This window comes from Pteropus medius, unplaced genomic scaffold (assembly GCF_902729225.1).
Source record: "Pteropus medius unplaced genomic scaffold, Ma_sr-lr_union100, whole genome shotgun sequence".
In the NCBI taxonomy this organism is placed as follows: Eukaryota; Metazoa; Chordata; class Mammalia; order Chiroptera; family Pteropodidae; genus Pteropus; species Pteropus medius.
In genome coordinates, this window is record NW_024348533.1 from 5,970,418 (window position 1) to 5,994,555 (window position 24,138).

The 24,138-nt window shown below is 52.0% G+C and overlaps 1 protein-coding gene across 1 annotated transcript in view; it reads left to right on the forward strand.

Annotated features, from left to right (window-relative positions):
* Positions 1–21,597, forward strand: part of ADAMTS2 (ADAM metallopeptidase with thrombospondin type 1 motif 2) — a 204,940-nt gene extending 183,343 nt beyond the window's left edge. The window contains 9 exon segments of the mRNA XM_039880269.1: positions 3,293–3,416; positions 3,929–4,009; positions 4,282–4,448; positions 5,760–5,919; positions 7,735–7,867; positions 8,565–8,772; positions 10,276–10,405; positions 11,393–11,479; positions 18,161–21,597. Coding sequence (XP_039736203.1) covers positions 3,293–3,416; positions 3,929–4,009; positions 4,282–4,448; positions 5,760–5,919; positions 7,735–7,867; positions 8,565–8,772; positions 10,276–10,405; positions 11,393–11,479; positions 18,161–18,612 — 1,542 coding nt within the window. The 3' untranslated portion in view covers positions 18,613–21,597.
* The last annotated feature ends 2,541 nt before the right edge of the window (positions 21,598–24,138 follow it).

Sequence of the window (24,138 nt, forward strand, 5' to 3'; positions counted from 1 at the left end):
TGTGTTAAACATCCCTCTGGGTGGCAGGCAGGGCCCTGATTTCACAAGTAGTGAAAGGTGAAAAGAAAACGTGTCTTAGAATGGAGGAGAAATAGCGACTGGTCATTTTAATACCTCTCGAGGTTTGACAGATCAAGTAGTTAGTTTACTGTTTTCCTTTTGTTAACCATCTGTAACTCGTGAACAAAAAGCTCAGTTAGAACAACTGTTTTCAAACGTGGCATGCTATTCATTTTCTTTTTGTCCGAATATCCTTTCTCTCTTCCAATCCGTTGGATCTCCAGTTAGTGCAAGCCTCTTTAGAAAGAACATGTGAGTCAGTGAAGAACTCCTAAGAGCTGATTCTCAGCTAAGGCACTTGATACCTGGGCTGGCTTCTGTCAGGTCGGGCTCAGCACCGGAGACAGTGCCTTCACTGGCGCCTGTGCACATCTGTGTTGGCAGCCACCTGCCATTACAGCTCTGAGGCTTTTCACTCCCTCACCATGTCCTAGTATCACCTCCCCCTAGTTCACTTACAGCGGGATATCAGATATCCCAAAGGTCTGTGGACATGTGCCAAAGGTGGATGTTCCCGAGCCAGGGGGAGTGAAAAGCCTCAGAGCTGTAGTGGCAGGTTATTCTGTAGGAAATCTGACCATTGATCCCCCTCAGATGAGTGTACTGCTGACATTTTGCACCTAGTTCCAGTGTGTAGGTTTCCCCCACACCAACTCAGTGTTCAACAGTTCTTAGTTCTGACCCTGTCTACCTGGAGGTAGCATCAGATCCCACAGGCTGAGGGCTCAGTTCTACAAGACTGCTCCCACCCTTTCAGACCCCAATCACAAGTCCAAGTGTGATCTGTGCTTCTGACAAACAGGCTATAAATTGCCAGATGGAAGAGAATCATAGGGCAAGGTGTGGGGGCCTTCCGTGCCCTCTCCAGGTACACCACTCCCCTAATCTCCATGTGTTTGCCAACCCAGAAACTCTCCAAACCCCACCCTTTTAGGGTTTTATGGAGGCTTCATTACACAGGGGTTGTTAACCTAAAAATAAAAGGCCTTTCAACGTGAGAGGCAACAGGCGTTTATTTGAGATCAAAGATTGGCTATGTAGGACCCACCGATTCAGGCAGAAACCCAAATAATGTTTCGATTAGGAAATGAAGGTAATGGGTGTTTATGAGAAAGGGAAGGGGAACAATAACGTCCATAGGAGGAAGGCATTTCTATTGGTGCAGGTAACATAACACAGGGATGTTAAGTCTAAACAGTGTTTTTAATTTTCGGTCCTGTGGTCATCAGTCCAATAGTCAGAATAACTACTTCTTTCTTGTTATTTTTGTAGACAGTTCTTTGAGGCACAGTGTTGCTTTAGGCGCAATCCAAAGGTTATTTTGCCCCATTTTAACATCTTAAAGATTTGAGGCCTAAGACATGTGAGGCAGTTCCTGTGGGGTGACAGCTCCAACTCCATTTTAAAGTGGCTCCATTTATTACTTTTTTACAGTACGATTGCTTAAATTATTAGCCATTGGTGATTGATTCAGTCTCCAGCCACTCTCCCCTCCCTGGAGGTCAGGGAGTGGGGCTGAAACTTCCAAGCCCCTAATGACATGGTTGGTTCTCCTGGCAACCAGCCCCCATCCTTACGTGTGCCCCAAAGTTAGCATAACAAAAGACACCGGTGTAGCTCTCAGCACTAGAAATCCCAAGAGTTTTAAGAGCTCTGTGCCAGAAATAGATGAAGACCAAATATGTATTTATTATAAATCTAAATATGTATTTATTATAAATCTAATATCGCAGCTGCCCTGGCCTGGAAAGGATTCTCTCACACTGCTTCTTCCCCCCAGTCCTCCTCAGCATCACCTCCATCCTCCACTGAGGTCACACTCTGTGCCAGGCAGCATGTTCATAAGGACCATCTCCTCTTACCTTGGCAATAGCCCTGGCAAGGGGGGCTGCTCGGACTCCGTGTTACAAACATGAAAACAAACTCAGAGTTTCTCTTAAGACCACATGGCCAGCATGTGGCACATTTGTGCTTTAAGCTCAGACTTCTGTGCCTTAAACTTAAAAGACCAAAATTTCCCCCAGTTTATCATGTTCCCTTCCTTTGCTAATTTTGTTCTCCCATAAATCATTTTTTAAAAAAGAACATGTTCGTTTTGTTATTTTTCACACTTACTTCCAAAAAAAAGATTCAAAAGGCTTATAATCATACAGATCAATAAACCCAAAGATTGTGAATTTCTGCACACACATTAAAAAATGATGCACGAACTGCTGCTCTGTACCCTCTTCATGGTCTAGAGCCCCTGCCCTAAAGGGTCCTTGTAAGACAAATGTCAAAAATATAAGAGCAAAGGGAGATGAAAAAGGCCTCTCTCGAGGTGGTGGTAAGAGGGTCTTGAGGTGAGAATTCGCTCTGAGCTTCCTGAAAGCCAGGGCAAAGAGGGAAACATGTGATGCCATGGCACACTCTAGGCCAGGGAGATTCGAGCAGCTCAGGAGAGGTCATTTTCCCTGCTGAGCCAGGAGAGTGGTTGGTGTGGATGTTGGTATGAGAGTGGTCTTGGGCCCTAAGCCCACACGGGCTGCTCCCTGTAGAGCCTCTGTGGTCTGAGAATGACACACTGTTAGAGATTTAGAGAGTAGAAGAGACTGAGTTATCACTGCCTCTACCAAATGGCCCTGAACAATGGAACGTTCCGTTGTGTGTGGAATAATTTTCGCTACCGGAGGGGGCAGTGTTGAGAGGATTTGTTACGAGAATGAAGGCAAAAGTATTTCTACAACTCTGGTCACCTCCTGTCCAGACACCTGAAGACAAACCGAAGAGGACCTTGTGTTCTGGGAGCAATGTGAAGGCTGGGGCAGCCAGGCCTAAGCTGTGGGTGGGAGCCCGGGGCGGGATGCAGGGAGGGGGCGCTGCGTGACCCTGGGAGAAGGGGCAGAAGCCAGGTCCGAGTTACAGCCCTCGGGACAGAAACGTTCATTTGGAGGCCAGCCTGCCAAGCTAGGACGGTCTCAGGATGTGGCCCTATTCGTCCGTCCAGAATTCTCTGAAGTCACACTGTCCAGATGAGCGAATGAGCGAGGGAAGTGGCTGGTCCTCAGCAGGACGTGTAAAGTCTGTCTTACTCCAAAGCCCTGTCTCCTTCCCCTGTGTTGGGAATTGCTAAGAAGGGACAGCCAGGGAACAGGTACCAAGGCCTTGGGGACACAAGTCAGGCCAGAGAACGAGTGGGGAAGGGGTCTCACGTGTACACTGCACTCCCCTACCCCCCCCCCACCCCCCGCAGAAGGTGGGCTGCGATGGGGTGATCGGCTCCAGCAAGCAAGAGGACAAGTGTGGCGTGTGTGGAGGGGACAACACCCACTGCAAAGTGGTCAAGGGCACGTTCACACGCTCACCCAAGAAGCTGGGTGAGTGAGCTCCTCCCTCGGCCTTGCGGCCTGAATGTCCCCAGTGGCTGGCAGGGAAATGTGGGATGGACTCATCCCTGGGACTCTGTCTGGGTTCCTGACTGCTCTGGGGATGATCTGGGAGGCTGGGGTCATGGGGGAACCTAAGTCAGGACAGCTTGAGCCAGGCCCCGCGGGGGTGGGGGACAGGGAGAGTAGGGGCCTGGGTCACGAGGTCCGGGCAGAGGATGCCAGGATACAGGTCTGTATGGTGGATCTCAGATGTTTATTTGGGGGGCCAAGGGGCCCCCTGCCCTTTAAGCCTGTGGGACAACTGCGGGTCCTCCAGCTGGCTGCCAACAGGACTACCCTTTACTGGTCAGTGCAGGCTGCTGTCTCTCTGGGTGGACGGTCAGGGACCATGAAACACTGGGGGGCCTCAAGTCACTTTTAGAGTGAAGCCCTCCATGCCTCATCTGCACCCGAGCAGACCCTCCTCTCACTTGGCTTTGTCTCCCCACATCCCAACAAAGGTTATATCAAGATGTTTGAGATCCCAGTAGGAGCCAGACACCTGCTCATCCAGGAGGCAGACAATACCGGCCATCACCTGGGTGAGTCTCAGAGCCCAGTGACAGCAGATCTGCAGGCTGGCTCCTCTGGGGATCGGCAGAGACCCTGAAGTCCGAGGCCCGGCTGGGGGTGCCCACCTTCCCTTTCCTGGCTTGGCCCACATGGCCCACCAGAAGGCAGGCGGGTGTGTAAGCAGCAGAGTCCTGGGCAGCAGCAGCACCCCTCCCCTCACCCTAGCCAGCAGCCTGCTAGTCTCCCCTCGGTGTGCCTGGATCTCGGGGGTCATGGTCGGTACTCCCTCTGCCGTTCTCAGCCATCAAGAACCTGGAGACAGGCAAGTTCATTTTAAACGAAGAGAACGAGGTGGGTCCCACTTCCAAATCGTTCATCGCCATGGGTGTGGAGTGGGAGTACCGCGACGAGGACGGCCGGGAGACATTGCAGAGCATGGGTCCCCTGCATGGCACCATCGCCGTTCTGGTGAGTCCAGGCAGGGGCCAGGCCCGCCCCCTCCTGGGTGCCCAGGCCAGGGGCAGGTGACCACTGGGGAAGGGACAGAGGGTCTTGGCACCCTGAGATTTCCAGCATCCTTCTGGCCACGCTTGGAATGGCCCATTTTTTGGACCAAGGATCCCTATCTAAGTGTCAGGAATGGACATGGAGCTGCCAGTCGGGGCTCAGTCCCTGGGTGACCTCAGGCCAACTCTCCTCCAGAATGACACTTACAGCCACCTCTCATGCTCCTTCACATCTGCCATCAACTCTAAGCCCTGCCACACCCTGGGAGTGACTGATGGGGCTCAGGATGTTGGACCACCAGACCAGGTCACACTGAACTTTGTCCCTGAGCAGGACTGGGCCTCAGGTCTCCTGAGTTCAGGACCACAGGCTGCCCCTGTTTATGAGGGGACGGAGGGGCCTTGATTTTCTAATCACATTTTAAAAGTTAATTTTAATTGTATAAGTAATATACTTTATCTGTAAAAAAAATCATACCCCTGCAGATAAGGCTCAGGTGCCCCTCAGCTAAAGTGAGCATACTGTAGCTGACCCCACACCACACACCCTGTCCCAGGGCGTGTGCTCTGCTCTCCTTGTCCCCGGGATTGTTGGTGACCCGCCTGTGTCACTGCACACATGGGTGGGCTCAGGACCCGTGCTTTCTGTGTGGGTAAATTTGTCTACTTGCTCAAATGTATTTGTAATCCCCAAATCAACGCTTGAGGTGCTCTTCACATTGGCAGACAAGTGCAGAGCAGTGAAAACGTGTCACCTGACGCCCAGCCGAGGTGGAACGAGGTGACACTGCTTCTCGGTTCAGCTCCTGCTGTAAACAAGTGTCTTTTTCGCAGTCTGTGTAACACCGCATTTTCCACATTTTTGTGCTTTCATGGGATAATTTGCTGTTTAAAATGTCCCCGAGTGCTGCTGAGGTGCCGGTGTCCATGTGTGGCCGGCGCGTTAGATGAGCTTCCTTCAGGCCTGAGTCAGTGCAGTGGCCTGAGTTCACTGTTAGCAATTAACACCTTATCTTAATAAGATGCCTTTACACAGAAGGACCCATAAAGTAAGGTTATGTGTTGACCGTGGATGAAAATGTCACAACCAGAGGCTCACAGGAATGCTGACCTTGTATCTCCTGTGAACAGGGGTTCAGCGTTGGGGGCTTTCTAGAACATTCTACCACAGATAGTGAAGCTGGGCTGTGAGTGAGCCTCAACGGGCCTTTCTAAAGTGGCTTCGAGGAGGTGGGGAATGGGTCAGGCACATTCACGGCCATGTGGGGCGCAGGTCATCCCGCAGGGAGCCACCCGGATCTCGCTGACATACAAATACATGATCCACGAGGACTCGCTCAATGTGGACGACAACCAGGTCCTGGAAGATGACTCCGCAGGCTACGAGTGGGCCCTTAAGAAGTGGTCTCCATGCTCCAAGCCCTGCGGCGGAGGTGAGGGACCTTCTCGGGGTCAGGGCCCTGGAGGAAGTGGGGCCTGAGCGGGGAGGGTATTCCAGGAGAGGGGCATCTTGAGCCCACAGTGCCCTGCTGACCACCTGGCCCAAGGTGTGTGTCAGGCATGAGAAGTCTGGCCCTAGGGGCTGGAGTGGCTGAGGCAGTGAACTTGCCCTGGGACGGGGCAGAGGGCAAGGAAGAGGGTAGAGTTCAGGGTAGCAGGCCAGACACAGCCAGGGCACGTGTGGGGCTTGGAAGATGCCAGCATGAAGCTGCCTCGGTGTGGGAGGCAGGAGCTGGCCTGGCAGGAGGTTGCCATGAGGGCGTCCTGGATGGGTTACTGTGGCTTTGTGAGGCAGGGCACAGGGAGACATGGGCTGTGCTGGAGATGGGTGGAGGGCCCCTATGCAGTAGTCTCTCCCTGTTCTTGTTCAGAAAGGCCTCCCAGGCCTTCCCGGGGCAAGGCTGTGTGCAGAGGGGCCCCTCCTGCCACAGGCTTCACAGAGGCCATGGTTGGGGGAGACATAGATATGGACAAGAAGTTCTGATTTGCCCAGTGTGCTCACTGCTTCTGGGGGGCTGGACAAGATCAGAGCAGGAGAAGACAGCTTGGCAGGCAGGAGCAGGTAGCCAGGACAGACCTCCCTCAGATGCCATGTGGGATCCGTGCCTAGAGGACGAGGAGGAGTTTGCCAAGGGCCTGGGCCAGCCACTCCCTGGTGCAGGCAGATAGTGGGCCCCTCTTCCAGAGCTTCTGCCTGGGTGGTGGTGCCCAGCCTGCTGCTGGGCCTCCTCAACCCCCTGGATCTCATCTGCATGTCCTGTTGACTCTCGCTCCCATGTATCTCTTGGGCCCATCTGCTATTCCCATCTTCCCAATCCTGGCACCACCCTCACTCCCCACCAGCCTTCATGTGTTCACTTTCTCCCAGAGTGACCTATTAAAGGGGCAGATCAGACCATATCCCTTCCCTTTGTCATAGTCTTCAGCAGCTCCCTCTGTTCTTGGGATAAAAAAGACAAAAAAATTCTCCTCACGGCCTCAGAAGTTCAGGCAACTTGATGGCCTGTTCTACTGCCCACACCGGTCTTAGGTGCTTCTCCTAGGCATGCCGTGCTTTTGCCTCAGGGCCTTTGCACAAGCTGTCTCCTCCCCCGGGAGCCCCTCTGCTACATTCCCACTAAAGCCTCCAGACAGCACTGTGATGCCTCCAGAGGCCCAGGCTGGATCAGGCTGTCCAGCCATATTTTCTTGTGTCTTGCTCGCTAGGCCAAGGTTTCATGACTTCGGCACTGCTGACATCTCATGTTCTATAATTTTCTGTTTGGAGCTGTCCCACGCAGGGGTGTGTCCCAGCTAGTGCCTGCAAATGCCAGTAGCACCCGCCCCCTCCGGACATTGCCAAGTGTCCCCAGGGGCAAAATTGCCCTCAGTCGAGAACTGCTGCAGTAGACTGTTGGGGGAGGAAACTTGCAGGAAGTTTTCCCATGTTTAGCCAACTCCTGGCTCATACCAGATTCTCGGGGCATATTAATTCAAGGTAGAATAAATGGCTAAGCGACAGGAGAGGAAATGAAACCTTCCCTCCTGTCCCAAGAGGCCAACCAAGGGGCCAGGGAGAAGGCGGTCACTCTCTCTGGCCTCTTACCCTTCTGTGTCTAGCTCGGGACTGGCTTGGGTACCCTGCCCTATTCTCTACCCTGTCAGAGTGGTGGAGAAAACTGGGCTGAAGATGCCAGTGAACCTGCCCCTCCGCAGCCCCTGGAGAGACCACACTGCTCCAATGAGCCCCCTCAAACTCTTGTCCTCAGGGTCCCAGTTCACCAAGTATGGCTGTCGCCGGAGGCTGGACCTCAAGATGGTACATCGAGGCTTCTGTGACACCCTCGTGAAACCCAAAGCCATCCGCCGGGCTTGCAACCCCCAGGAGTGCTCCCAGCCCGTGTGAGTGCCCATGGCTGTCTAGGGCCCCCGAGTGGTTCTGAGCCTCACACCTCCCGAGATGTTCGATGGGTTCTTTCTCGCTCACCACATTGCGTGGAGTCTAACATGATGCAGGCTGTATGCTACACCCCTGCTTCTGAGCTGCAAAACTGAAACAACACGGTGCACCTTAGAAATGGCAAGCGGTAATGCTCGGAAACTGAGGGGAAATTAAGGCCCAAGGAGTGCAGGGCTGGCTTCTGGTCCTATGGGAGACATTTCCCAGACAGTTCACTATAGCAGCTGCATCCTTGTCCCCCAGCCCCAGGGGTTGGCAGGGCTGTATTTCCAGACTCTGAACGGGGAAGATGGCTGGTAACTCTATGGGGGCATTTAGGGATGAGTGATGATGGAGTTCTCACTGCTGCCCGGAAGGATGGTGGTCATGTCAGCAGAAGCTGAGGCCAGAGGGCAGAGACACAGAAGGGACAGAGGCCAGCAGAGTCTCTCGGGCCTGGGTTGTCTGTGGCTACCCCCTCTAGGTCCCCAGCAGTGGACATGCATGGGGTCCCTCACCTCCAGGACCTTGGGCGGGGGTGTGGCAGGCCTACGGGGCACCTTCGTGCGCACAAGGAAGGCGGCACCTGGGGAAGCAGGCCGCCTTTGCTCTGTCCACCTGGGCCACAGGGGGACTGACGGTGTCATTCCGCCCTGGCAGGTGGGTCACGGGCGAATGGGAGCCATGCAGTCGGAGCTGTGGGCGGACGGGCACGCAGGCTCGCTGGGTGCGCTGCATTCAGAGGCTGCACAACAACACTACTCGCTCTGTGCACTCCAAGCACTGCAACGATGCCCGGCCTGAGGGCCGCCGGGCCTGCAACCGCGAGCTCTGTCCTGGGCAGTGGCGGGCCGGACCCTGGTCCCAGGTAAGTTGTTCCCCTAACCCCTGTGTTCTCGGCCCCCAAACTGAGCTTGGGCGAAACAGTGGTGGCCAGGGTGCCCCACCTTTATCTGGACTCAGTTCCTGCCCTGGGCCACATCTGGTAGTTCTTAGGGCACCAGAGCTGCTATGGGGTCAGTGCTCTGTGCGGAAACCCAGTGGAATGTGTGTCTTCACTTCTCAGGGCCAGGCTCTCACATGCTGCAGGGACCTGGGATCCCGAGAAACGCAGGGCAGCCTAGGGTCCAGGACCCAAGGGACAGCCTGGGTTTCCACTTCTGAGGGAGGAGGTGTGGTCTGGAAGGCTGGCCAAGCTTGCAGGAGGGGACACGAGCAAGGGCGGACTTGGACTGGGCTGGAAAGGGTGGTGAGGATGGTCTCAGGGACCAGAGGGGCAGTTTTGGGGACAGGGCAGAGCGGAAGTGACACATTCAGCTGCAGCCAAGAGCAGCCATGGGCTCCATGATTCGCTGGAAGGATCACAGGGCTCAGCAGTTGTGGCCCAGTCCAGAGGAAGCCGGGCACATGCCTCCAGGTGTCCCCTGGAGTAGAAGTCACCAGGGGTGTGCTTAATTCTCCCAACAATGATGTATGACAACACACATGAAGTGCTGCCAACCAGGGAGCACCCGAGCCTGGATGTCCAGGTTTTCTCTGGGGATCAGTCGTGTAGGCATAGATGCTTGCGTGGGTGATAACATCCGGTACTGAAGCTCCAGGCTTCCGGTGGGAAAGCAGGCGCTCATCAGAAATCACAGTGTTCCTGTAAACCGACTGGTGCAGTGTGACTCAGGCCTCAGGCATGAAAACCACTCATCCCAGACAGAACATCCCATAACTTGGTTGCCGGCTGCCGCCGAAGGGTCAGTCCCCAAAACAGGCATTTCCTGAGACTGGGGGGTTTGAGCAACCGCATCTGCTGAGTCAACGCTTTCCCACGCACAGGGTGAGGTTGTGGGAATTACCCTTAGGCAGGGCTGGGCCAGTTGTGAGCTAAGTCTGGGCGTGACTGCTTCTGCTGCCCCCTGGCCACCCCCCCGTCCCCGGTGGGTAAGGCAGAGGGGGCCGGGCTGGAGGGGCCAGCGAGGGTGCTGTTGATTTAGAGCCTTGTGGGAGGTTCAGGGGGAGAGGTCCTCTGCCAGAGCCTCCTGGGCTCACTTAGAACCTCCCCAGTGGCCCAGTGCACAGCAGGTTTCCCTGGGCCTTGGGCCACCTCCAGCCAGAGCACCCAGAAGTGCCAGGCCCTGTGTAGCTTCTCTCTTTAACTCACAGTGACTCAGAGACATAAGCATGTGTGTCCCCTCTTCAGAGCCCCAGGACATCGAGGCAGCCTCCCAAGGCTGAGGCAAGGCCGGACAGGCTTGTAGCCCACAGTGTCCCCTCTGCCCATTACCACCTCGCACGTGTTAGGGGGTCACATGCATGGGAGGTCTTCCAGGCCCAAACCAGCGTGAGAGGTGGCCCCTGACTACTGACTCTCCACCTGCAGTGCTCGGTGACCTGTGGGGACGGCATCCAGGAGCGGCCGGTGCTTTGCCGTACCGCGGACGACAGCTTCGGGGTCTGTCGGGAGGAGCGACCTGAGACGGCGAGGATCTGCGAGCTTGGCCCATGTCCCGGTAAGCCCTCTGCTGCCCTTCCCCCGGGCCGCAGCATGCGAGCCCCAGGACCAAGGGCAGGGCCAGGCCAATGCAGCTCTTCCCACAAGAGGCCGACTCAGCATCCCTAAGCTTGAAGGAGAAGCTGAGCCCTCTTAGGCCAGGTTGGGCCGTTCCTAGCAGGAGACGCAGGGCACTGCTCATCGCTGTCAGGCCAGGTCCATCCCTGCCTTCCTGACATCCCCTGTTGCTCTGGGAGATGGAACCAGACGCCCAGTGACAGCACAGAGGGGCTCAGCCAAACAGGCACCTGTGCCCAGCCCTGCCCAGAAAACAACTAGAACACTGGCTACATGCAGAGACACCTTGGCAAGTACCAAGCATGTGACCTCTTTGGTCCCCAAAACAGCTCAAGACATAGACCCCACTACAAGTGCTATCTACAGCAGGGATCCCCAACTGTGGCCTGTTAGGAACCAGGCCGCACAGCAAGAAGTGAGTGGTGGGCGAGAGAGCGAGCTTCATCTGTATTTACAGCCGCTCCCCAGGGCTAGCATCACCGCCTCAGCTCCACCTCAGATCCTTGGGCATTAGATTCTCATAGGAGCACTGGATCCTGATGCCAAAAAGGTTGAGGAGCAGTGGTCTACAGAGAAGGGAGATTGGGGTCGGGTGTGCCTGCCCCCTCAGCTGGGGGTTAGATCCAGGGTTCCCTTGGTCCCTGTGTTCCTGGAGAGGGCGGTGGGTGCCCTGCTCGGTAGGCCTAGGATGAGGTGTAGAAGAGCATCACACAGATCAGAGCTGTAGCTGCGCCGCAGCTGACACCCAGGATGCACGGTGCGGGGAGGCAGGAGGCTGGGGTCCACCTGTCACGAGGGAGAGCCTTGAGCAGCACGCTGAGAAGTTGGGCCCCTCCGTGGCCCCTTCCAGGATGCAGGGGCTGTAGAGCAGGGGCAGGGGCCTCGCCTGCTGCCCCAGCAGCCACAGCCCCCTTTCTCTTTTCTCTAGGAAACGTGTCTGACCCCTCCAAGAAGAGCTACGTGGTGCAGTGGCTGTCCCGACAGGACCCCGACTCGCCGGTCCAGACCTCGTCAAGTAACCGGCCCGTTTATAACTCTGCCTCTGCCCTCCAGTGCATGCCCTGCGCCCTGTGGAGCTTGCCGTGGGCTCCCCTCCTCTCTTTCTATGGAAAACTCCCCTGACTCCTCCTGAGGGCTCTTGGTTGAATCTGTTTTCTCTGGGCCTCTGTGCTCGACCATCTCCTTTGGAGCCACCTGGCTTACCTGGCCGGGAGGGCCAGCCTTGCAGAGGCATTGCCCGGGCATTCGCCTCTTGTGGGAGGCCAGGACCTGGTTGGTGATAGCTTGTAAAGGGTCAAAGATCTGTCATGGTGCTGGAGGGGCCAGAGGCCAAAGTGCAAATGTGACCACTTAGTGACCTGTTCGCGGGGCCACATCCCTCCAGGCTGGAGCTGCAGGTCGGAAGTTGAGGGGAAGCCTGCCCATCCCCTTTCAGACGCGCCCACCCCGAGGCAAGCGAGGCCACGGTGGTCTCCGGCATGCGGTTCTGCGCCGCCAAGCTAGGTGGCACAGTGCCGGGTGTCCAGCGGTGCATCGGGGGTTCCCGCTGCCTCTGCTGCTGCTGCTGCTGCTGCTGACCCTGTGCTGAGTGTGTCCTCCTGACTCGTGCTTCCTGTGGCCTTTGTGTCCTACTTACACAGCCCAAGCCCCCATGCCTGTCTCCTCGGGGAGTTCAGGTCAAATGGAGGAGGATGTATCCCTCCAGTGGGACATAGGGATACTCTACCACTCCCACTCTCTGTCCTTTAGCTCCAATGGCCTTTCCTCATTGTGTGCACCTGACCCCATCCAGGTGAGAGAGAGAGAGAGAGAGAGAGAGAGAGAGAGATTGAGAGAGAGATAGAGAGAGAGACTGTGATGTGGGTGCAGCCGCCTTCCAGTGTGAACAACTACAGAATTACCTCAATTTTTATTGCTTTTTTGCTTAGACAAAATTATGTAGAAAATGCCTTAAAGTTGAAAGGTAACAGAATTGGCTGCTAACTCCAGCTTCAGAGGGGGACTTGATCCAGGTAAGAGGCCGGTAGTGCAGGTCTAGGCAGGGGCGGTCCGAGTCACCCACCTCTGGCCAAGGATAAGGTTTCCCAATCACGTGGCTTGGCTCCCTGAGCCCCTTGGTCTGTGTGGTGACCAAGGCACTCTCTAGCCACCTGTGCAGTAAGATCGGTGACCAGTGGGCGCTGACTGTTGCAGGAGCCCTTGGAGGCTCCCACAGCACTGCCTTACACCAGAGGGCACATGCCTGGCCCCTCAAGTGACCTGTGTAGCACCCTGCGTCACTCCCACCACCTGCCCCAGTCCTATCCACCTGTGAATAGCATCCCTGCCAACTGCGCCAGCCTCCGGCACTAATTACTGTTATGTAAATACTTGGTGTGTAACACATACTAATTCTCATGACTGTTAACTTCCAACTTTGACGAGGCCATGTGAGTGACACGAGTGACTCTGGGAAGGTGCAATATGCTCTGGGCGTTGTGCTCTGTCTATATGCACTTTGGTTTATCAGGGATATTTTATTAGTGTTTTGTATGTATTTATGACGTATTATATAGGTTCCATTGTTGTCGCTTTTCTGGTTTTTTTTTTTATGAGACGTTAGTGTGTGCCAAAGTGACTGTGAAAATGATCTTTTATTCTTATTAACGCTGGAAAGACTTCCTGTCATGCAGCCCACAAATAAACTCAATAAAAGTTCAGTGAAACTGGGTGCTTGGGTTTCGCACGCTGCTGGCTGGCTCCTTCTCTTCACCTCCGTGGCTGACGGCACTGTGGACCCATGGGTGCCCTTCTGTCGCATTAGTTCCTTAGTTTCTAATTCAAATGACTTTACTGCCCCTCTTCCCCCTGCTCAACGTAGATGTTTAGGGTCCTTTCCCCACGGAGACATATACCACCTCCCCAGGCATTTTTCAAAATGTGACAGCAGCCTGAAGACAGTCCATCAGGATTTTGAGTTCTGAACCGTTCGTGCTAAACGAGCCGCTCCGGGAATGTCTGTTTCCCCGCCTGGTTGGAGGTTTTAATAGGAAAGGGGCCCAGGTGGATTTCTCCTATGGGGTGAGAATGTGGGGTCAGTATCCGAGACAGTGCTGGTCCAGGTCCCTCTACCCTGAACTGCCACCAGGCTGCTGCACTGGTGCTTGAGACAGCTGTCTGCTCCCTGTTCAGGGAGAGGAGGTGCCTATGTGCCCCAGGAGAGTCTGGGTCAGCAGAAGGGCAAAGGCAGCAGTGGTTCTGGGCACCTGGCCTGAGACATTCACAGGTGTATGCTCAGCCGAGCCTGCCCTCAGGAGCCACAGGGCCTGTGCATTTGCTCACCTTGCTAACAAGGACCAGACAGAAGGTCAGGGTCCAGCAGGGACCTCCTGATATGGGGCCTGAGAGGCGTTCTGTGGTGGGCATCTCCTTTTTCCCTTTCCTGGAAAGAGGTCCCATGCCAGGGAGGAGGGAGATCATGAGAAAGGATGGCACGGGGCCACCCTGCGTCATGGCTATGGGCTCCAGGGCACAGTACCATGCCCAGGTGTCGGTCAGTGGGGTGGGGGTCACGGTAGCTGCGGCTGAGTCCAGCCTGCCCAGAGCTCTGATCATTCAAGAATTCCAGCCCAAGACAGACAAGGAGACCAAGGCAACTTGTGTCTGACAGACCTGCATCCATCCAGCCCCTTCCCAGGAGAGGTCTCACCCAAAGGGCTCCTTGCTATGTGCTTGGGAACAGCCAAGGCAACAGAGGGTGCGTGGGTGGACAAGGGATGCCGACCTATCAAAGGCACAATGGCAAATGACGCTTGGCCAAGAAGAGAGAATGAAGTTTTCTTCACCCCGGTCCTTTCCAAAGTGTGGGGATGGAGGTGACTTAAGTGGCTCCTAAACGTGGCCTGAGTGCTACCGAGCAGCCCCTTCCTGTCTCGTTCTCCATCACGAGCGCCTGGGAAGGAAGCCTCGCTCCATGCGAGTTCTGGCATCTCTCTCACGCTTGCTCATATCTCTCCAGCTCAAATCTGTGCGGGCTGGGGTATCGCTCTCGAATTTGAGGAATTAAAATTGGACTTACAAATTGACATAAGAGGACTTAAACCTGTTCTTTGTATTCGTGTTTTGGGTCACCTTATTACTACATGAGTTTTCCAGGAACGGTAGTAGTATAAAATTTTCATCTAAAATAAATTTTAAGTTAAAAAAAAAAAGAGTTATAGGAAGAAACTATTAAGCAAATAGTAACATGGGTGGTGGTCAGATATAGCCATGATTGTGGGGATGGCACACAGACGACTTCAACTTATAAAATATGAGTTTACTGTCAATGGTCTGTTCATGAAAGGCAATAAATAGGTATTGCCCAGAGTTAATTGCTGCTGGAAATGGCTGAAGATCAAGTATTGTGAAACAGAAGTTTTTATCTTGGTAGAGAACCTGGGCCCATCAGCGCCTTAGGACGCATCGCTATCTCGGGCGGCTCTCTGCTTAGTGATACTACTAAAAAGTACACAACCTTTGACCTCTTTTTAAGAGTGGTGGTTAATGATTATTTTGAAATTTTTCTGGGCTGATATTAGCATAGCCAAGCTCTCGGTCAGTAACTTTCTCGATTATTTATTCATTCATGGAATTAATTTTTAAAAACCTTAAAGCAATGCAGTCCAATCAGACCCATATGTATGCCAGGTGAGGGGAGGGACCCTGGAGAAGGGAGGCTGGCCACAGGCTGTGGCCCGCCTGTCTGTGACACGAAGAAGGACTGCTCCTCACAATTCTTCCATTTGCTTAGCAACATGTGCCAAGTGCTGTCTGTGTCAAGCTCTGATCCAGGCACTGGGGACACTGCCAAGCACCTGACTGGAAGTCGGCAAACTTTTTCTCTCAAGGGCGACATAGTAAATGCTTTAGGTGTCAGGGGCCACGTAGCCTCCGTTACAACTACTCAGCTCTGCCTTTGTGATGGGAAAGCAGCAAGTACAATCTTACTTACAGAACTGGGTGGGGACCTACTTGGCCTGAGAGCATTGTTGGCTGACCCTCTGCCCTAGGCCACAGTGAGGGGTGCTCCTCAGCCAGGTAGGAGACAGTGAGGGAGGTGTTTAATACCCTTCTTGTTACGCTTGAAGGAAAAGGCTCAGGTGACAGGTGACAGGAGAGGGCGAAGCTATGTGGCAGGGGCTGCCCTCCTCCCATCAGCACTGCTAGGCAGGCTCTGCCCTGTTCTGTGCCGTTGCTCCTAGCAAGAGCACCCTTGCGTCAACCTGAGATCTGTGACCATTGGTTTTCACCCAGCTCGCCTCCGTGGCTGACAGTAAAGGAGGAGGGCCCAGGAATGGGGAAGGGAGCGTGGGGGCAGTTCTGAGCAACCCCACCTCCACCAGCTTCAAACAGGACTGTTCAGATTCCATCTGTCATATACTTTGGGCATCTGTGTCAGTTTTCATCTACCAGTTTTCAAACCCTGAAAGCCACATCTCTGGATCTGCCAGCTTGACTTCTGGATTCGGCCCTTGGCTCTCAGCTGCCTGCCCGCCCGCCTCTCTCCCCCAACGTCGTGAGCCTGTGGCTTGTTCTCAAGGTCAGGAAAACCAGGGCTTGTCCCGAACAGCCTGCTGGTGTTCATCTCTTCGAACCATGGGTCCTGCAGCCAGTCACACCTCCACCTGATTTTAGAAGCTCAGAGCCAAAGCCGAGTCCACCTCTGGTGGTAGGTGCGCCTCCGTGTGTTCTGGCCGGTGACGTTGCTATTTTAAAATCCACGATTTCCGTGTTTGTTATTCACATTTATATTTTTCATGTTTATTAATTTATGTGTTCTTTGATTCACTGTTTTAGGCTCTGAGGATAGAGGGAGGGTCCAAATATAGCTTGGGGCTCTGCCCTTCGGAGCTTTCAGAATAATGAAAAGTCAGGCATTAGTCACCTTATCCGACAATTAAATGTGAACCTGCCAACTGGGATGAAGTGCCGAGAAGGGGAGACACGTGGCAGCAGGTGGCCACATCCTGGTGGGATTGAATGTCCTGAGAGGGGTCAAGGAGTGTCTACCTGAGGAAAGCGTGTTTCAGCTGAGCCTGGAGGATGAGATGCGAGTGGCTGAGGAAGAAGGGAGGCACAGAATGTGCAAAGTCCCTGTGGCCAGCAGGAGCACAGTGCAGAGCATGTCCGAGACCTGTATGTGGCTGTTGAGGTGATGGGACAGGTCTTCCTTCTGAAAACAACAAGAGGTAATGCAAGGGCTTCAATCAGGACAGTGATGTGGTCACATCTCCAGCTGAAAAGCCACATTCTGACTGGAGCAGCATAGCTAGACAAGGAGGAAGGATGGAGATAGGCAGGCAGAGAGGAGGCTCTTAGCACAGTGCAGCCAAGACGCAAGGCAACTTGAGCCCGTGGGAGAGGATGTGGACGTATCTGGGAGGATCCAGGAGGACAAGCTGATGGACTTAGAGGTGACTGGATAGGGGATGCTGGGGTCTGGTGTGTGCACCTGAAAGGCTGTCCTCGGAGACACGTAGTGGCAGCACGAGTCACACCTGAGGAGAGTGAGGGAAAAGGAGGGTGCAGTGGAGGTTTGTGTGGGAGGTTTGGGGCCCTCCCTGTGGAGAGCAGTGTCAGACAAGAAACAGCAGGCAGAGCTGGGCCTGTGGAGACTGGGGATTGGGAATTTATAATCGACTAAATATCTCTGTTATGTGGCTCATTCTTTCATGCTGAATGAATTTTTGTACATCATCTAAGTGTTTGTATTGTGTATAGAATGAGGTGGTGGGGAAAACGGAAGAGGAATGGAAATTTGGGAAGACAATAGAGCGAAGCGGGGAGTGGGGGCAAGAGGATCTGGGTGGGTGGGATTAACACAGGTGCAGACAGAGTCGAGACAGCCTGGGAGAAGGCAGCCATGCGGAGAGAGAGCGGCAACGAGGGCTTCTGAGGAGAAAGTCAGGGCTCTCCATGTAAGCTGACCATGAATGACAATTTCTTGGGTGGGAAGGAGGTGGGGAATGCTGGGCACAATGGTTAGCCTATGTGAAGCTGTCAAGCTATGCAGCGGTTGGCTGGGAAACAGCTAGATGCTCAGATGGCAGGGCATGGGGCTCTCGGGTAAGTTGAAGCAAGTGGAAGAAAGCCCGGCCAAGCTCAGGTCATTTTTAATTTCCCTTAAGGCACTTTTCAGAAACGAAAATCACCTGGGCAGTGCGAGTGAGGACAGAAAGAAAACATGAAGGGTGTGGTGAGGACACAGCCGAGGCTCTGGAATCTGCTCCATTGGGTTTTAGGATTTGGTTCTTTTAGGTATAATTTTGTTCTAGTTACCGATTGTAGATTACTATAATCCAACTCTGCTACACAATTTCATTGGGGTTACCACGGGAATGTCTCATGTAAAGACCTGACGAAGTCCCATTTCTTAAGATGAGCTTGGAATCACAGACGGGCCTCGCTTCTGTCTCAAACTTTGAAAGATACCAAAAAATATGGACTCAGCTGGGGCCTGCTTGAGGCGGGGAGCACTGCTCACGGCTTGCACTCCAGGGCAAGGCTCCCAGGCGCCGCTGACAAGAAAGCCACACAGACTTATCGCGTGAGCTCGCTTGCCTCTGTGCTGTCTCTGGGCTCTTTCCAATGCCACCTGCAGCAAGCCACTCCTTGTGGGGGAAAAGAGTCCCCCTTACCTTGTCCTTTGGTTATTTGTCCCACTTTTCTCTTTCAGAGGGCCGCTGCCAAGGCGACAAGTCATTGTTCTGTAGGATGGAAGTCTTATCTCGCTATTGCTCCATCCCAGACTACAACAAGCTGTGCTGCAAGTCCTGTAACCTGCATGACAACCTCACTGATGTGGATGACAGGGCAGAGCCACCTCCTGGAAAGCATAACGACATCGAAGAGCTCACGCCCACCCTCCCCATACCCACTCTAGTCATGGAGGTGCAGCCTCAACCAGGCCCGCCCCTGGAGGTGCCTCTCAATGCCTCCAGCACCAATGCCACCAAGGACCATCCGGAAACCAACGCCGTGGATGTCCCCTACAAGATCCACAGCCTGGATGACGAAGTCCAGCCACCCAACCTAATCCCTCGACGGCCGAGCCGATATGAAAAGACCAGAAACCAAAGAATCCAAGAGCTCATGGATGAGATGAGGAAGAAGAAGATGCTCGGATAGTTGTAATAAAATGGAAAGGCAGCATCCATAGCAGTTTGTTCTTGCTTGTAGAGATATTCCATGGGATGGCGAATCCTGTGTCATGGAGATGAAGTCAAAATTTCTGATTCCAAAGGTTTTGAGAAAACAGAGGGAGGATGACATAAAAAATATATGTATATATATGGTCGTGAGCATGTGGCAACAAGGTGAGCACATGGGTCTCCCAGTCCTAGAATGTTCTAAGTCTCGTCCTGGGGCTTGGCATGGGCGGGATGGCCCACAACTCCCGGCAGTGTGGGTGGGCAGGAGGGCTAACTCGGAGAGCGAGAAACCATTGGCCTCAAGTTTCTGAGCAGTGACTGGGGATCTTCCTTTCCTCAGTGGTGACAACCGAGGACATTTCCTTCCAATCCCTGGGCCAAGGCACAAGCCTCATGGGGACTTGTAGGCGAAATGGTGACGTATTTACTAACTAATCAGTCACTAAGATGAGCAGAGTGATGCTGTGAACTCCAGTGCCCTTGAGAGCCAGGCAGGTGGCAAGGATGAGTGTGGTGGCCAGCTGGGTAACGGGACAACCTGAGAGCTTTGACTGTCAGCTCCAGCATTGCTGCCTTCGTGATAGCTGGGCCCTGTTACCAGATAACATGCTTTTCTGTAGAAGTCTAGATTTTTGTCTAAAAATTCTCAGTCCTTAAAGGTCACTTCTAAATATTAGAAGGAGGGCTAGGAGTCTGCTAGGGTCGAAGCCTCTGGTCCCCAGACTTGGCCTGACACGGGCTTGCAAGTTAAGGACTCGGGGAAAGCTCCGGCTGTGCTGAGCATCTCAGCCAGGTCTGTGCTGGAAAGCTGTCCACTTCTTCTGAGAAAGTACCGAGAACCCTGTAAGTGGGGCTTGAAGGTAGACCTGAACACTGGGCCACATTTCCTGCGGGAGGAGAAGTGGCCGGGTGCTCCAGGCCTTGTTCCTCTCCACAAACCGGCCATGCTTGTCCCCTCTGGCCAGCCTGGCCTCAGCCCTGCAGCTTCCCAAAGAGGCTCTCTCCTCTCCGAGTGCATCGGAAGGAGAGGCCTGCGCTCTGCTGGAAAGCCCAGTGAGTGATCAAGGCCCTGACTGTCCCAGAGGGGTGGGACTGAAGCCACCAGGGTGGCCACATCCAAAGGACCTGCGAAGGGGCTTGTGGTGGGTTTGCCCTGCCCCTACTTCCATCCTTTAGAAGTTTCAGCAGTGAGCCACAAGACCGTCCTCCGATGGGAGGCACCAGGTGGGGGTGGGGAGAGCTTGCTCTGTCTTTTGTTCTTTCCAAACTGTACTGACTTCTCTTTATGGCAGAATGGTGCTTTGTGAGCAAGATGTGAATGAGAGAGAAATAGGAAGGGAGTGGGGGTGGATGAGAAGACGATGGCTGATTTTTACCTCTTCCTGCATGGAGAGTAACAGGCCCCTTAAACATCTCCAAATTACAAGACCCGGGGGCACATTTGCTCCTTAGCTGGGCCTACCCTGACGCATAATTCTTGAGCTTTTCAGAAAAGTTCTAAAGCCTTTTTATTCTTGCCAGTCATAGATCTTAGAGAACTCTTTCTTATTTAAATCCCCGCTACATGGACAAGAATACTGAGGCTCAGGATGACACCGTGACAGCTACTTTATATCGAGTTTTGCGGTGCTAAATCTCTGTCTGAATCTGTGCATGTGTGTGGGTGTGTCTCTGTGTGTGGTCTAAGGGACAAAGTGAGGGTGTGGGACATAGTGAAAACCATCTCTGGAATGAGGCTTAATCTTCCAGCTGGGTGATACCCAGCACCTCCTCCCCTGGCATACCTGCCTCCCTCCCCTCTGCCTCCACGTCAAACACGTGCTCTTACGTGCTCCAGGGTCTCAAAAAACTTGCTGGCTCCTAAGAACCAAATCAGCTCCTTTTGGAAAAAACATTTTTGAACATTTCTCACAGTAGCACTCCTTCCTTAATAAGACGTGGTCAAAGCACTTTTACAAACCTGCCTCTATAATGAGGTACGGGTCTCTCTGCTTTCCCTCTTCATTTGAGCCCCTGACAACTGGTGCTATTCACAGCCTGAAGGACTGGCGGCTCTTGCTTGGGTCCGTCCTAGAATGTAAAAAAGTCCGGGTGACAAACCCTGGCCAGAGAGTACCACTCAGTTTACCCAGCCTGGGGGCATTGGGATGGGAACACGCCATTCCCCAATCCCTGCAAAACAGGGCTGCGTGTCTGGGGCTGGAGGTCTTCGGGAAACCCCAGGGAGACGTTGCCAGGGGTACCTGTCATTTGCTGGAGGAAGAGAGATGCCCTCTTGGAGCTGTAGGCCAGTGTGGCTATAGCCCCACATGCCATACTCTGTGCCTTGGACCATACAGCCGTAGAACTCTCCAGAACTAGACGGTCCTCAGAGGTCTATCTGTCCTAGGAACACAGTGCTCACCCCGCTCCGAGGAGCTACAAGCCTCCACTGAGCTTGGTACAATGGAGAGCAGACTTAACAGCAGTCCTGAGCTTCCAGACACAGCACTTGTCCGTGTCCCTGGGCTCCTGCCTCCTGGGGGGCGGCACAAGCACACGAGACTCAGATGTTATCTGTCCACACTTCTGATAAAATCAGCCAAGATGCCTGAGAGTCACTTTATGTTCATGGGGAGACTTGTGCCAGAGTTTAGGGACATGGCTCTCTGATCTGCTCCTTTTGGAAAACCAATGGAATCTCACACATAAGCCTTTCATTTGTATTTTAAGGGTTTTTGTTTGCTTCTTTGTTTGGAGTCTATAAATGGTGCTCAATAGCAAAGTCTTTATCAGATGAAGCATTATGACTATGCACTCCTGGATGACAGGCGGCCACCACAGGAATCACCATGGTGCTGGAATCAAATTACACTTTATCTTACTGATCGCAGCAATCAATACATTTATTTTCTGTATAGTAAAATTTGGTTCCTTGATTTTATAACTTATTAAAGTCAAACGTCTGTGTTTTAGCACATTATGCCTGTGTTTATGTTCTTACCTCGACTGCACTCATCCCCCATCCCAACTCGAACTTGAGCAGATGAAAGGATGCACTGCCCTCATGAGGCCAGGGGAGGGGGCACCAGTAGGCACTGAGCAAGGACCCTGTAAAAAGTGAGAGGTACCCGGAAAGACCCAGCCCTCTCCTAGCTACTCATGGAGCTGGCTCTCCACGTGACTGACTCAGCCCACAGCTCCCAAGGAAACCTTTAGTTCAGAGAGGATATGAAGAATCTCCAGGCACTTCCTCTTCCTCCCTGGTGACAATTCTCTTCCAGAGTTAGGGCTTCTGAAAAAAATACTAGTGCTGAGTTTAATTTTAATTTCAGAGAAACGACAAAAAGTTTTTTAGTATAAGTATGTCTTGTTTTTATACTAAAAGGTTTTTTGTTGTTTCTCCGAAATTCAAATCTAACTAAGAATCTTGTATTTTTCTTTGCTAAATTTGGTAACCCTACCCATAATCGGTGTTTCGCTTTTAAAGACAAGTCCATTCACTCTGGCCCTCTTTGATATTAGTGGGTGCTGGGAAAGAGGGAGCTTGAGGTTGGAGGAGGAGATGTCTCCTGTTACCCCAGGCTGAGGAGGAGGCAGATGCTGTGTCAGTGCTGGAGAAAAGGAACAATCAGAAATCTTACTCATTTGTACGGAGACTGGAGGTGGCTTGGGAATGCACTGGATCTTTCATCTTATTCATGGTAATTTGTTTTGACTTCATCTTTATAACACAGTTAGTTCTTAACAACGGAGGAAAGGAAGTTGGAATAGGTGTGTGTGAGTCTGTGTATTCGGAGTTGGGGAGGGAGTGCAGCTTGGTAAGCAGAACCGGCTTGAGATGAAATATTTGCAAAGGTCATTCATAACTGAATAGTCTGGATAGGTTATTTCAGAAAACAGGCCTGGGTTATAGAGGAAGTAGGAAGGAAGCCCCAACCTGTGCTTTCTGAAGAATGTGGATAAATGGTTAAGAGGAGCCAAATGATGTAATTACAGAGGTTGTGGCTACCATGCCCTCCTCTGTGTATTTTGTAAGTTCCTGAACAGTCACACCATGATCATACCCATTAGCTTATACCCCATCCCAGGGGAACACAATACACTCCTATCCTTAGAGGCCACGGGGCCACTTCCTTCTGTACCTCATGGCCCCACACAGTTGTTTCTTTTCTTGTGATATTAGATATTGCTAAGCCATACTCCCATTACTGTACATTCAAATACTTGTCTGCACACCCCAAATCATGCATGTCTTAGAGGGTCTTTTCTTACACTCTTAACTTTCGCACATAGGAGCTTTCACATTCATGACCAAGTGGAGACTGGATAAGAAGTGCTTGCCTGTCAGAGTAAGACTTCCATATCGTTCCCTGTGTGTGTGTGTGGGGGGGCCACCCCAGGACTGTTGAAGCTCAAGTACATATAAAGATACACAAAACAGTGTGTGACTCCCCATGGTGCATTGAAGCTACCAATGCCTTGGTTCAACTAAGGTTCTTCTAGTTTCTTTAAGTGAACACTTAGATCACTGATTTTCAACCTTTTTAGTTCTATGCATTTGTGGCTATAAATTTCCCTCTAAGCACTGCTTTAGCTATACCCCCTCCCCAATTTTGATATTTCACATATTTATTATCATTCCATTCTAAATATTTTCCTACTTTCCTTGTGACTTCTTCTTTGACCTGAGGATCATTTTAAAGATGTTACTTAATTTCCAAACGTTAGGGGATTTTCTAGTTATGAATTGTTACAGATTTCTAGCTTAGTATATTGTGGTCAGAAAACATTTTCTGAAAGATTTCAACCTTTTGAAATTTGTTGTAGCTGGATTTATGGTCCAGCAGGTGGTCAATTTTTGTAAGTATTGTGCGTTGCTTGAAAAGAATATTGGCAATTATTGGTTATACTATCTTATTCATTATTTCGAGTTTGTTAATTCGTTATTCAAATCTTTTATATCTTGATTTTTGTGTCTTCTTGTTCTATTAATCTGATAAAAAGTAATTTTAATACCTCCCACTGATTGTGGGTTTTTCTACTCCTTGCAGTTTTATATTTTCCAATCTTAAAAAAAAAAAAAAAAGCTATTTTACTATTTTGAGGCCATATTAATGGGAGCATACAAATTTCTAATTATATCTTTCTTGGTAATATTATTATTTTACATTTATGAATTAACCAATTTTATTTGCAGAAATAATTTGTCTTGAAACATTTCTCCCTGTTAATATAGCTATATCAGCTGTATCAGTTTTCTTTCGGTTAATGGCTTCACAATATAACATCTTCCATTCCTTTACTTTCAAATTGTCTATGTCCTATGTGTTCTATTTGTAGTTTGTAAACATAATATTTAATATAGTCTAACATTTTAATATTTTGATTAGATCATTTAGTCCATTACATTTACTATCATCACTGATACTGGTGCTCTTATATCTACCTTTTTCTGTGCTGTTTATCCTGACTATTCTGTATGGTTTTTTTCCTCATCTTTCTTGCTTTCTTTTGGATTGGG